Below are 13,063 nucleotides of genomic sequence, written 5' to 3'. Positions count from 1 at the left end.
TATTGCCAGGTTCTCCTTGACCACAGATGCTATGATGTTGGACATGTGTATATAGGAACTGAATCTCAGCTACTTGTTGACCCATGACTTTGAGACAGTGACTTTCACAGCCTCCTCGGTCCTGGCTATAAAAGAGAACACTTGTGGTCACATTATAATGGAGAAAGGAAGAGACGGGCATGTCCTGGCAGAGTCTGGTGTATATATAGGGGTGTGCCACCATCTTTTCTCTTACTTCCTCTTCTTCACTGCCCAGAGTAAGCATATAACTCAGTAGTCCCCAGTTTCCATTTTCTTCCTGAAGTCAGAAGCATGGCGGAGTCTCTGCCATGAAGGAACAGCTGGAGTTTGCTCTGATGTAGAGTCCAGAAATTCACATGGGTGTGTTGCTATGTACTGTATTCTATACCTGAAGGTCTAGGCCTATGGGTAACTTTTCATGTTTACAAGCTTTTGGTGTGAAAACTTCCTTGACTTAAAATTATTGGTTAAATAAAATTGGCTACAGTCAATTAGTGGAGGGATTAGAGGTAGGCAGGTTAGGAGTGACCTGGTTGGAGGAGAAGGGACTGAGGGAAAGAGGAAGAAGGTGAGGGAGGAGGAAGAAGGTGAGAGGAAGAGGAAGCCACCACAGAATAAAAGAAGAACGTTCAGGAGAGGAGAAGGAGAGCCGCCGTGGGTTAGCTGAGTCATAGAAAACACGGTCCTGTGGGCTGGTCAGTCGGAGCTAAGAGCAGCCCAGATGAAACATAGTAAGTAATAATTTGGGTTATTGATAGGAAGGTAGATTCTAACAGTATGGAAAGTAGGAAGCTGCCCAGCTATTGTGCTGCCTAAGGCATACTGTAAATATAAAAGCTGTGTGTGTGTCTTTCATCCAGAAACAAATGATCTAAGGCGGGGGAAGAAGCCCTGTGCCTGGATTTTTAGTAATTTTTACAGGAGTAGAGGTGGTTGTCTAGCTGAGCTGGGTGGATGTGATGGTCTGGAGGCGTTATCTAGGGGCTGCCTTGGGACTTAAAGGGTCTGGGCCTGATCCACAAGTTTCCTCCTCACCTTCCCTTCATGCCACTGCTTGATCACCACAGGTAGATCCTGAGGGAACATTTAAAGAATAAATGGGACAAAGAGAGTCAAATGTATTTGAGGAGATAAGTTACACTTGCAGATTAGGCACACAGAAAAGCTTTCTTCTAAGCCCCTCGTTTATGAGACATTTCTTTGGAAGCCTGACCAGAGCTTTGTCTCTTTCGGGGTTATTCATCTTTGGGTTCTGTCTTTCCCTGAGGGGAAATGAAGAGCTGGCTTGGATCCCTGAGCAGCTTCCCATTGTGTCCTAGCTGATCAGAATGAGAGAGACTTTAGCCTTTAAAATACGGACACAGTAAATACTGCCTTCTTGCACGAAGCCGTGCTCTCTTCTGGTGATGTGTCTACCCTGTACCTCAAAGCTGATGGCCAGCACAAGAGTCCCAAGCTTAGTTACCTGTGAGAAACACCAAGACATAACCACATAAGCCCAGATGTGAATGTCCACAACAATGTTATCCATGACAGAGCCAAACCAGAAGCAATCCCTGTGCCTATCAACAGATTAATTGATAAGCAGGATGTGGTGTGTTTCTATGATGGAATACTATTCAGCCATAAAACCTTCCAGCATACTAAGTCAAATCTGCAAGCCTACATGTTTACAAGTTCAAAATGAGCAAATTGTAGGGACAAAAAAACAAAACCAGATTCATGGTTACCTAGAACTGAGAATGAGGTCAGGGTGTGACTGCAAATGGGGCTTAGGATTGGGGGTAACAGACACTTTAAATCTGTGTGGTTATGATGGCGTCAATTTTATAAATCCCCTAAAAATGACTAGTGTGCACCAAAGGGGGCTGGATTTTATGCTATGGAATTAGACCTCAACAAACCCAAGAAGCTGAATGCACAGCCCATGTAGCCAGAGCTGAGAGCCGTTGCCTCTCACCTGGGGAGGTGGCATCTGTTTTCTTTGTAGGAGACAGGGACGATGCCAGGTCATAGCATCTTTAACTCAAGCAGACTCCCTTTCCTGCAGGGCTGGAACCTATCTGGAGAGTTTTCCTATCTGGAGAAGTATCTGTGTTCTCTTAGACATTCATAGAGATTCATCTGATGGGAACTTTTTAGAAAACACCAAATCACTTTCTGATCTCACTTTCTCATCCTATTAGTGACTTCCATTGGAGAGACATAAACATCACCCCATTCATCATCTTCCCCAGGGAAAGTCACTGACATCTCCCAACATGAAAGGTCTTCCTTGGTGTCCAAATGGACTGGTGGCTGAGACATACCCCCAAATCATCCCTCATGGCCCAGGCTCCAGATATTGTCTTCAGAATGATTACAATGAGGGATTTCTCCAGAGGAGACAATACAGGGTGTGTCTGCATGGGAGGAGCCCTCAGCCACTGTCATCTTAGGGTGACTCTTGAGCACTGATTATCCTATCATGCATGGAGGGAGGAGGGTATGCTTCCTTGTACACACACACACACACACATACCATACACACACACCACTCACACACACACATACCATACACACACACCACTCACACACACACATACCACATACACACAGACTACCACACACACATACAAACACACACCACACCAAACCACACCACACACTACACACATACACACACAGCTTGCCCTGCAGTTAAGGGAAAGTAAAGACCTTTAAAAGTTTCCCAGACTTGAAGACTTGAAGAGGAGTCTGAGGAGGGAGTCTGCCCCACTCTCCGCAGCGCCTATCCAAACCCTATCTGAGCATCACTTGGGCAATTCATTGACTATAACCCTGAACATGCCACATAGTGAGATGCATTTTTCTCCCACTGAAATGGTGGGAGGGGGTGCAGATGCTAACTACGTTCACACTTTGCTCCACATTCATTCTTCAGCTGAGTTGGTTCCCTTTCCTGTTCTTCCTTGGTTAAGCAGGGTCATCTGACACTTCCTCACACTGCATGACTGAACACCACAGGTGACAAATGACAGTGGGTTTCAGAGCTCATCATCTTGCTCAATGTCTTGGGGCAAATCAGTTATTCTTGATCTCCTGTAGTCTTCCATATTGTCAATCTTGTGTGAGGCTTCAGGTTCCCTACTGTGCCCCACTGTGATACTTCAGAAGTACCACTTTGCACATGTGTGTTCTGTAATCCACTGTGCACATGCATGTTCTATAATCCAGTTTGCACATGTGTTCTATAATATACTGTGCACATGCATATTCTGTAATCCAGTTTGCACATGCATGTTCTGTAATCCAGCTTGCACATGTGTTCTGTAATCCACTGTGTACGTGCATGTTCTGCAATCCATTTTGCACATGTATGTTCTATAATCCACTATCCACATGCATGTTCTGTAATCCATTTTGTACATGCATGTTCTGTAATCCATTTTGCACATGTGTTCTATAATCCACTGTGCACATGCAAGTTCTGTAATCCACTTTGCACATGTGTGTTCTGTAATACATTGTGCACATGCAAGTTCTGTAATTGTTACTCTCAGAGTTCCTCAGGTATAGGGATGCTGTTTTGTACCTGGTTACAGACCACCCAGTGCTCTGGACTGAGCCTCAGTGCTTCTCACTGACGCCCTGATGATTGACCAGCTCATACGACGTGAGACATTCCCGTAAATAGGAGAAAGTCCACGCTATGGTGTGTTTGGTTAAGTGCAGCCTAGAAACATGATGCAGTCCCATATCTGTCATGTGGATATGTCAATGGGTAGCAGAGGTCGAGAGAGACCCCTGACTACTCAGACAAAAATCTGCAGGAAATGTAGCCATGTCTGGGCAGTGGCAGCTCTGACACTGTGGTGACCACAGATTGCTCTCCCCTCCACTTCTTGGCATTTTGACACATAATAATAGACAATTTATTTTTTACTCACAGTGGTAGAAAGTGTTAGGAGCAAGTTGTATAGGAATTGGAAAGACAACTTGGTTGGCAAGGCACTTGTCACACAAGCATGAGGACCTGAGTTCAATCCCCATGTTTAAAAAGTGGGACCTGGGGAGATGGCTCAGTGGGTGAAGTAGTTGCCATACAAATGTATGGACCAGAGTTCAGATCCCCAGGACCCACGTAAAAGATGGGTGGATATGGAACATGGGAAACAGAGACAGGAAATTGTCAGAGCAAACCAGCTACCCAGAATGGGTGAGCTCCAGGCTCAGTGATAGAGCCCACCTCAATATATCAGGTGGAGTACAAGCAAGAAAGATACACAGTGTCAATGTTGGGCCTCTGCATACATGTTCACATGTGCTCACATGCACACATACATACACACACAGAACTCTAATGCACACATGTGCACATAGCATGCACACATATACACATATGCATACACACAAACACATACACACACTCACATACACAGGAGAATTCTCAGACACACATGTGTACATAGCACACACACACATGTATGTAAAATAAAAATATAGGCATGATGATACATACTTGTAATCCCAATAGTCCAAGTCAGGCAGATCCCTGGGCCTCACTGACCAGCCAGACTCCCATAATTGGTGAGTTCCATGCCACTGAGAGATCCTGTCTCAGAAACAAGATGAGTCACCTCTAAAAGATGATACCCAAAGTTGACTTCCAGCCTCCACACACAGGTACACACATACACACACATACATACATACACATACACACACACACACACACACACACACACACAGAGGAGAACTCTCATTCACACATGTACACATAGCATGCACACATACACATTCATGCCCACAGAGGAGCCCTCATACATACATGTTCACATAACACACACATACATGCACACACATACACACACACCCTTGTACACAGTGAAGAAATTAACATAATCAGGATGTCAAGGCTCAGGGCAATGAAACGAGGTGGTGACCTCCTTTTCTATTGCTCTTTATGAGCACAGGTCTGTGTTGCCCAAAGCGTGTTCCAGAGCACCGAAGTCTCCACCACAAGTGCCACATCTCTGACAGGCATGGTGACTCACCTTTCCCTTGAGTATTCCTACAACTTGTCTCTTCAGCATTCTCTAGACTTGCTCAGCTGCAGAGCCATTTAGCTAGCATGCCGATGCCTATGTTACTCTTGGGGAAACACAGCTTTAACTTAGTGTTATTGTATTTAGAGTATATCGCGCTGGGTGGTTGTTGAGTGTCTTCATTTCATTTGTTATTGGTAATGCTCCCTTGGTGAGCAGGACTTGGATAGATTACAGAGCTAGAGAGTAGCTCATCTAAAGTTAGCAGCATAGAACATGGGGTGGAGGTAGAAAGATGGGGAGCTAAAACAAAGGTAGACACAGTCTCATACACCTGTCAGCCCAGTGTTGAAGGGACAGGCAGGAGGATGCCTGGGCCTTGCATGTCAGCCTGCCTCACTGAGTCAATGAGCCCCAGGTTCAGTAAGAGATTCGGTCTGAAAACTAAGGTGGAGCATAATCTAGGAAGATACTGATGTCAACCTCCAGCTTCTGCTACATGCTCACACACATGTACACATACACATGTGCTTACACACACACTTGCACTTATGCACACATTCAATCACACACATGTGCATATACACATGTACACACGTGCTCACGCACATGCACAGATGCATACACATGTACATACACACATTCAGTATACACATGTGCACACACATGTGCAGACAGATACATGCACACATACATACATGCTTACACACATGCACATATGCACACACATGTGCATATGCATACATGTACACACAAACATGCACTCACAGACATGTGCATACACACATGTACATTTATACATGTGCTCACACACATGCACACACACATACATTTATGTGATTTGGTGGCATTCTGTTCACCTCAGCATGACTGCTTGGTCCTCTGTGTTAGCAAGCTCCCCATACCATACTGACTACCTTTTTCATTGTTGCTGGATACTGTCAAGAAGCAACTTAAGGATTGAGGATCTATTTCAGCTCTCAGTTTGGGGACACAGGCCACCACAGTGGGAAAGGTATGGTGGCAGAGGTGTCATACTGCTCTCAACTGGCTTTCCTTTCTTTCCTCTTTCACTCAGCCCAAGACCCCAACCCGTGGTGTGGTGCCCCCTACTCCGGGTGGGGTTTCCTCCTTCACTTAACCTTCCCTGAAAACTTCTCCCCAGAGGACACCCATGGTGTGCCTCTGCCATGCCCTTGGTTTCTCCTGATCCAATCAAACATGACCTCTGCACTTTGATTAATAAAAACCCTGGCTGAAGGAGCACACAGGGATCCTCAGTGAATCCCCAGAGCCTTGCCATGAACCTGCACTTTATTCCTAAACAGGCGCTGTCTTTATTTCCTCCACTTTTTAACATGTGAGCTCATAGCTCAGGGATACTCTGAGCACCGCAGCAGTGCAGGGCTGCAGGGACTGGGCAAGTCTGACAGGCAGTCAGCGGAAATTAAATCTGTCACATTTCTGCTGGAAGTGGATTCACTCTTAAGTTTTGAAAATTCACTGTAATTCAAGTCAGGAAGCACTGGTGGGAGGGCCTGAAGCAAGTGGCCAGGCCTGTTCTTCTGGTCTCTCTCTTGTGCCCCTCTCCAGCCTAGGGCATTTGCAGGGCCACATGGAATCTTGACTAGGAGTCATGGCTGTAACTTCCTTGAGGTCTCCCACTTGGAAATGGGCATGTCAGAAACCCCAGGATATCCATCCATCCCGGTTTGGCTTCAGATTCACTTTGCACCAAAGATGAGCTTCTGATCATCCTTCCTCTACCTCCAAAGTGCTGGTATTACTGGTGTGCGCCACCACAGTTCAGTTGATGCAGGGTTGAAGATGGTACCCAGACCCATGTGCATGCTAGGCTTGTATTCCAACTGAGCTACATCCCAGTCCAAGTTGCATGTCACTAAAACACAGGAGAGATTGGCTTTGGCTAGCCCTGGTCTCAGTCACCATCTTGAGTTGGGATTTGCACCATAGAAGTATGTTTCAGAAAGCATGCAAACTTTCATTCAGTTGAAACTGTTTACATGACTGTTGAGATTAATCAAAATACAGAGAGTTTGTTAAACCCAGTATCTTTGGTGCCCATATCCTGCACTCCTGTTGTGACAAGGGCCTCCGGGCAAATGCGTTTCTCCATTCAGCCGAGTGCCAGGGAGATGTCATGAAAGACAAACTCTACATGTCTGCATTTGACCACACTTACACGGGACACAAGCATTCTTGCCTTCTCAGGGTCTCGGAGAACATGGCCTTTGACACAGTAGCTGCCCAGAGCTTGAGGCTGTGAGAGAAACCTTGAAGGTGAGGCTGGAGGCCACCTGGGTAGAGTGGAATGTCTATTTGGGTGTGATATGCAGAGTAAGAGGAGAATTATCTGCTTTTCAGAGCCAGGCAGCAAGAACCATCGAGACATCAAAGTTCTTCACCCACTCCACGAGGGATCCATAGGCCTGTTGCAACCCAGTAGCATGTAAATACATGTAAGCTGACATATATGAAATGAAAGCCAGACCTGGTGGTGTTTTACACATGTTATCCTAATACTGGGAAAGCTGAGGCAGGGGGATCTTAAGGTCAAGACCTGCCTGAGCTCTAGTAAATCTGTGGCCAGCCTGGATAACTTAGTGAAAGGCTGCTTCAGCATTTCAAGTGGTGGCGAATGCTGGGGTTGTGGCTAAGTATTAGGAACTTACCTAGCATTACAAGGCCCTGGGTTTGCATTCCCAACATCACAAATAAATATGTCAGGCTGGGGATGCAGCTCAGTTAGTAGAGTGTTTGCCTAGCGTGCATGAAGCTCTGGGCTCAACCGCTACTGTTTCATAAACTGGATGTGGTGGCACACAGCTGTGATCCCAGAACCAGGAAGGAACAAGTAGAGGCATTGGAAGTTCAAGGTCATCTTCAATTTCATAGCAAGTTTGGTCGTACCCTGGGCATATGAGACCTCGGTTTCAGCTTTTCCATCTGTTATGAAAATGTTTCTCAAACTCACCATGCAGATTACCTCCTGATGTCATGTGCAGTCCAAGGATCTGGTTCTGGAGCCCAAGGGTTTGCCATTTATAAAGTCCCCCAGGGCAGTGTTGAAGGATTCTGATAGAGCCTGACCTGGGGATCACTCCCTGTGGTCCAGTGTCCTCTAGGTTAGGAAACCTAGCATACATCTTCCAACTGTAGCCCAGAGCATTGCCCAGCACCCCACCTGCCTGCCCCCACATGATTGCCAGGGATCCAACTGTGGGTTCAGCCAGAAGTCTGAAGACCCAGCTAACACCCCTTCTCTTCTTCAGGGGAGGAGCGCCCCCGGGAGCCCCCGGGCCCTACAGAGGCCCAGGCGCCAGCTGGGACGGAGGCTGGCGGGAGGACAAGCCGGCACCACTGGACATGTTCTCAGGAGCGACTCAGGAAGGTCTTCTGGGGCGTGGCCGTTGTGTTCTGCGTGTGTGCCTCCTGGGCTGGCTCCACTCAGCTCGCCAGGCTGACTTTCAAGACCTTCGATGCACCCTTCACCCTGACGTGGTTTGCCACCAACTGGAACTTTCTGTTCTTCCCGTTGTACTACGCAGGGCATGTGTGCAAATCCACAGAGAAGCAGTCTGTGAAACAGAGATACAGGTAGGGACTCCTAGACCATCGATCACTCATCTGGGGAGCTGTTCCCCAAGTGCTGGGCAGCTGAGTTGACCCTGGAGGCCAGCACTGGTGGGCTGTGGGAGGGACCAAGGTGAGACACCACAATAAATGCATCTGCTCTATCCTGAGGTCAAGGTCAGAATTCTTTCTGCCTTCTGTGATAAAGCCTCCAGGCTTCACCTCCACTCCCCCACCCCTCGACCCTAGCAGCCCGTTTCTATGCAATAGGGAACAGGCAGAATCTGCTAGAAACGGGCTTGGTAGGTCTTAGAGGCATAGAAATGGAAGCAGAACCCTCACTCTGGCAAGGGGAGTGGAGCCGTGCTGAGGTCAAGGGCAGAAGTGCTGGGAACCAGGTGCTCGGGGCAGCTCACTGCCCTTAGCCTCTTTCTGATTCCCACACATGTCCTCCCTCATGTGAATGACAGATGAGTTTGAACATCTGACAACAAGGCAGGGTGCATAGTGATGACCCAAACCTCACCATACAGCAGGCTCCCTGAGACCTTCCCAAGAGCCACTGGTGTGACCCACGGGGTTTCATAATATCACGCCCTTAGTTGCTCTGTGTCTAACATGGGCTGTGTCCAAGGACTTAATCTGTCTTGCCTGAAACACTCAAGAAAGACTGTTGCCCGGGATGATACTATTGACCCTTGAAAACTGCATGTCATCAGTCCCTGGGGTAGAACAAAAGTTACAGTCATAGCTATTATTTTCCATTCTCACCACCTTCCTCCAACCATACTCATTCATCCTTTACACGGCCCTTAAGGTACTGTCTTAGGTGCCTCCTCTATTGCTGTGATAAAACAGAAACCAAAAACAACCTAGTGAGGGAAAGGAAACAATGTATTTGTCTTAAGTGTCTTTAGCACACTAGGTCCTTGAGAAAATCCAGGGCAGAAGCTCAAGGCAGGAACCTGGAGGCAGGAGCTGGTGCAGCAGCCATGGAGGAGTGCTGCTTACTGGCTTGCCCTCCAAGGCTTGCTCATGCTGCTTTCTTATAGCACTCAGGACCACCAGCCCGTGGGATAGCACAGCCCACAGCCCACCGGCCAATCTGATGGAGACATTTTTCTCTGTTGAAGTTCTTTCTTCCCAAATGACTTTAGCTTGTGTCAATTTGTAAAATAAAATAAAGAGAAGAGAAGAGAAGAGAAGAGAAGAGAAGAGAAGAGAAGAGAAGAGAAGAGAAGGGAGGGAGGGAGGGAGGGAGGAAGGAAGGAAGGAAGGAAGGAAGAAAGAAAGAAAGAAAGAAAGAAAGAAAGAAAGAAAGAAAGAAAGAAAGAAAGAAAGAAAGAAAGAAAGAAAGAAAGAAAGAAAGAAAGAAAGAAAGAAAGAGAAAAAACAAGGAAGGAAGGAGAACAGTTGCCAAATCCCATGACCACCCACTTCAAATCTTAAGCCTGTCTGAAGTTGCCCCTAGAAGTCACCAGATAAGGAAGAACATCACTGGGACCAGGGAGAAAAGAAGTTGGACAATAATGGTAATCTTTATTGGAACCAGATTTTATCTGAATAATATGCCTTTGTGTCCTCACACAGCTGTAATCCTTTAAAAAACAATCTACCTGTAACACAGGACACAAATTTCAGAGGAAGGGGCTCTGATGGTGTTTGCATGGAGCCCCATGGCCAGCCTTCTGCTCTCTCAGTGTCTGGGGACAAGAACCCAGAGCCCATAGAGTCTTCCATGCTGACTTAAGGCAACAGCTCCTGAGCCAGTCAGAAATGGCTAGGGAGATACTTAATGCAGCAAGCACTTCTGAACAGCAGCCAAGACAGGAAGCAAATAGATTTAGGAACTGTGAGCCGGCCCAAGAAATCCCCACAGGCAAGAGGGAAATAATGTCCTGAGTCATGGAGAAAAGCAGACATCCAGGAAAGGATGCATTTGATAGTTAAGTGGTCCTGAGTGTATCAGCCTGTAATTAGGAGACAAGACAAATGTTCCCTCCGGTTCCCATCAACCATGCACACAGAAAGAGTCCCTGAACCTCAAAGGTAGCACAGCACTGTCCTAGACACAGGCAGCAGGGACAGTCCACCTGGGGACAAGGATGACTGCTGATACTTGAGGGGCAGGGACAGCCTAGCACACCTTAAACCATTGGGCTGAAAAACACACATATGGTATCAAACTCAAGGTGGTGACAAGGTCAGAGTAAGCAAGATGAAAGACCACATGCAAAGATTAGTCATGTAGAGAAAAACACCAATTCTCGGACTCTGGTCTACCAGCTTCCTGTGCAAGCATTCGGGAAGAGAATAGAAAGTGGGCTGGTGAGATGGCTCCGCAGTCAAAGGCATTTGCCCCAAGCCTGACAACCTGAGTTCAATCCCCAAGACGCTCACATGGTAGAGAAGGAACTGACCCCTATGAGTTGTCCTCGGATCTCCACTTGTATGGCATGATGTACATGCACATGTCCCACCCCACCCCATGCTGCCTCCATACACAATAAAGCAAATGGAGACATGGGTGTCTTAGTCATGGTTTACTGCTGTGAACAGACACCATGACCAAGGCAACTCTTATACAGATAACATTTAACTGGGGCTGACTTATAGGTTCAGAGGTTCAGTCCATCAAGGCAGGAGCATGGCAGCATCCAGGCAGGCATAATGCAGGAGGAGCTGAGAGTTCTGCATCTTCATGTGAAGGCTGCTATCAGAATACTGGCTTCCAGGCAGCTAGGGGTAGGGTCTTAAAGCCCATGCCCACACTGTCACACCTACTCCAACAAGGCCACACCTCCAAATAGTGCCACTCCCTGGGCCAAGCATATTCAAACCATCACAATGGGTTAGTGGCTAAATGTGCTTGCTGCTCTTGCAGAGAGAGGACTGGAGTTTGGTTCCCAGTCCCTGCTCTGGACAACCCAAAACTGCATGTAACCTCAGGTCCTGTGAATCCAGTGCCCTATTCTGGCTTCTGTGGGTACCAGCACAGACATGTGCATACACACAAAAACACTCACACATAGATATGAACATATACATATAAATAAAAGTAATAATAAGATCTTAAAAGAGTTATAAAAAAGAATGCAGCTCATTACCAAGTTGTCTAAGAACAACAGGGAGGAGGAGAAGCTGGAAGACAAAGATAATTTCTAGCTTAAAGATTATCCCTACGTCTAAGTGTGATCTTTTCTAAGCATGGGTTGTAGACGTTCTGTGGCTTGATGGGGATGCTCACGGTATCCAGGGAAGCATGAACACACCACATGGGTGAAGGAGGGCTCTCCCTCCATAGCCAGAAGAGTCTGAGGAAGTCACCGCTATTATAGCTCAGATGGAGAGGATTTTAAACAGTCTAGGATGCACAGAGTGGAAAAAAACTAAAATCACATCTTTCATCTTTGTGCTTTAATCAAAATTGATGCTAGAGGAAGCTTTAGCTGATACTGAGATGGGTCTCTTGGCAGAGAACATTAGCAGAGAACTGAGGGAACAGGAGCCAAGCAGAGACCTGTGGCCCTGAGAAAGAAGCTGGATAGTGAAGCAGCTTCTCTGGGGATTTCAGGAAACACAAAGATTCTCACTCCTGAGCAAAAGCTGGAGGGTGGAGGGGACAAAGAAGAGCAGGTGTACAGCACCTACTAGCACTGAGCAGAGAGCTAAGTCACCGGGGCCTTGTGAAGGACATCTGATTCAGTTGGCCTGGGGTGGTCCTCACGTTGCTGTCCTAAGCCATGTTCAGGAGGCCATCTGCTGCTAGCAGGTGGCTGCATGGTGACTGTCAAAACCCTGGGGTTGCCTCTTCTCAGCTGCCTGCTTTCCAAAATGCTCCCGATCTAGGGCTGGGAAGATGGCTCAGCCAGCAGCTAGAGCTTGTGTCTATAGCACCCATATAAAAGCAAGGCAGACATGGAAACCCACATGCAACCCCAGTATTCTAGAGGCAGAGATCGGGATCCCTAGAGCAAGTCGACAAGCACGGGGCTCAGTGAGAGACCATGCCTGAGCACATGAGGTGATAAAACTAAGGAAGACACCCAGTGTCCACCACCACTTAGACACATGTGCAACCCCATGTAAATGCTACTGGACCTGACTAAATAGAGGGTCCAAGAGTCCCTCAGTCACATAGAACAGGTAAGTATTTCAATATCTGAGCTCTGATTCTCCTCCACACACGAGGGAAGGCTCCCTGGCTGTGTTCCACCCTCAGAGCTAAGATATTAATAAACAGATGCTTGCGCATGTCCGTCAGTGCCTGGTGTCTGCAGCTCAGTGCATGAACTTGAGGAAGGGGAGTCCGCTGAGATCTCCTCTGTGGGGTCCAGAGAATGAGGTAGCCTGCACCTTGTGCACTGTGGGAGAGCTGAGTGCCACAGCCCCATGAGGGTGTTCATTTTGGAGAAATGAGC

The 13,063-nt window shown here is 47.2% G+C and overlaps 1 protein-coding gene across 1 annotated transcript in view; it reads left to right on the top strand.

The window, feature by feature from the left end:
* Positions 1 to 13,063, top strand: part of Slc35f3 (solute carrier family 35 member F3) — a 104,067-nt gene that overhangs the window by 14,654 nt on the left and 76,350 nt on the right. Inside the window, exon 2 of the mRNA XM_052166502.1 lies at positions 8,342 to 8,666. Within this exon, the coding sequence (XP_052022462.1) occupies positions 8,342 to 8,666 (325 nt within the window). The remainder of the gene's footprint in view (positions 1 to 8,341; positions 8,667 to 13,063) is intronic.

This window comes from Apodemus sylvaticus, chromosome 21 (genome assembly GCF_947179515.1).
Source record: "Apodemus sylvaticus chromosome 21, mApoSyl1.1, whole genome shotgun sequence".
Taxonomy (NCBI): Eukaryota; Metazoa; Chordata; class Mammalia; order Rodentia; family Muridae; genus Apodemus; species Apodemus sylvaticus.
This window is presented reverse-complemented; position numbering and strand designations above follow the sequence as displayed.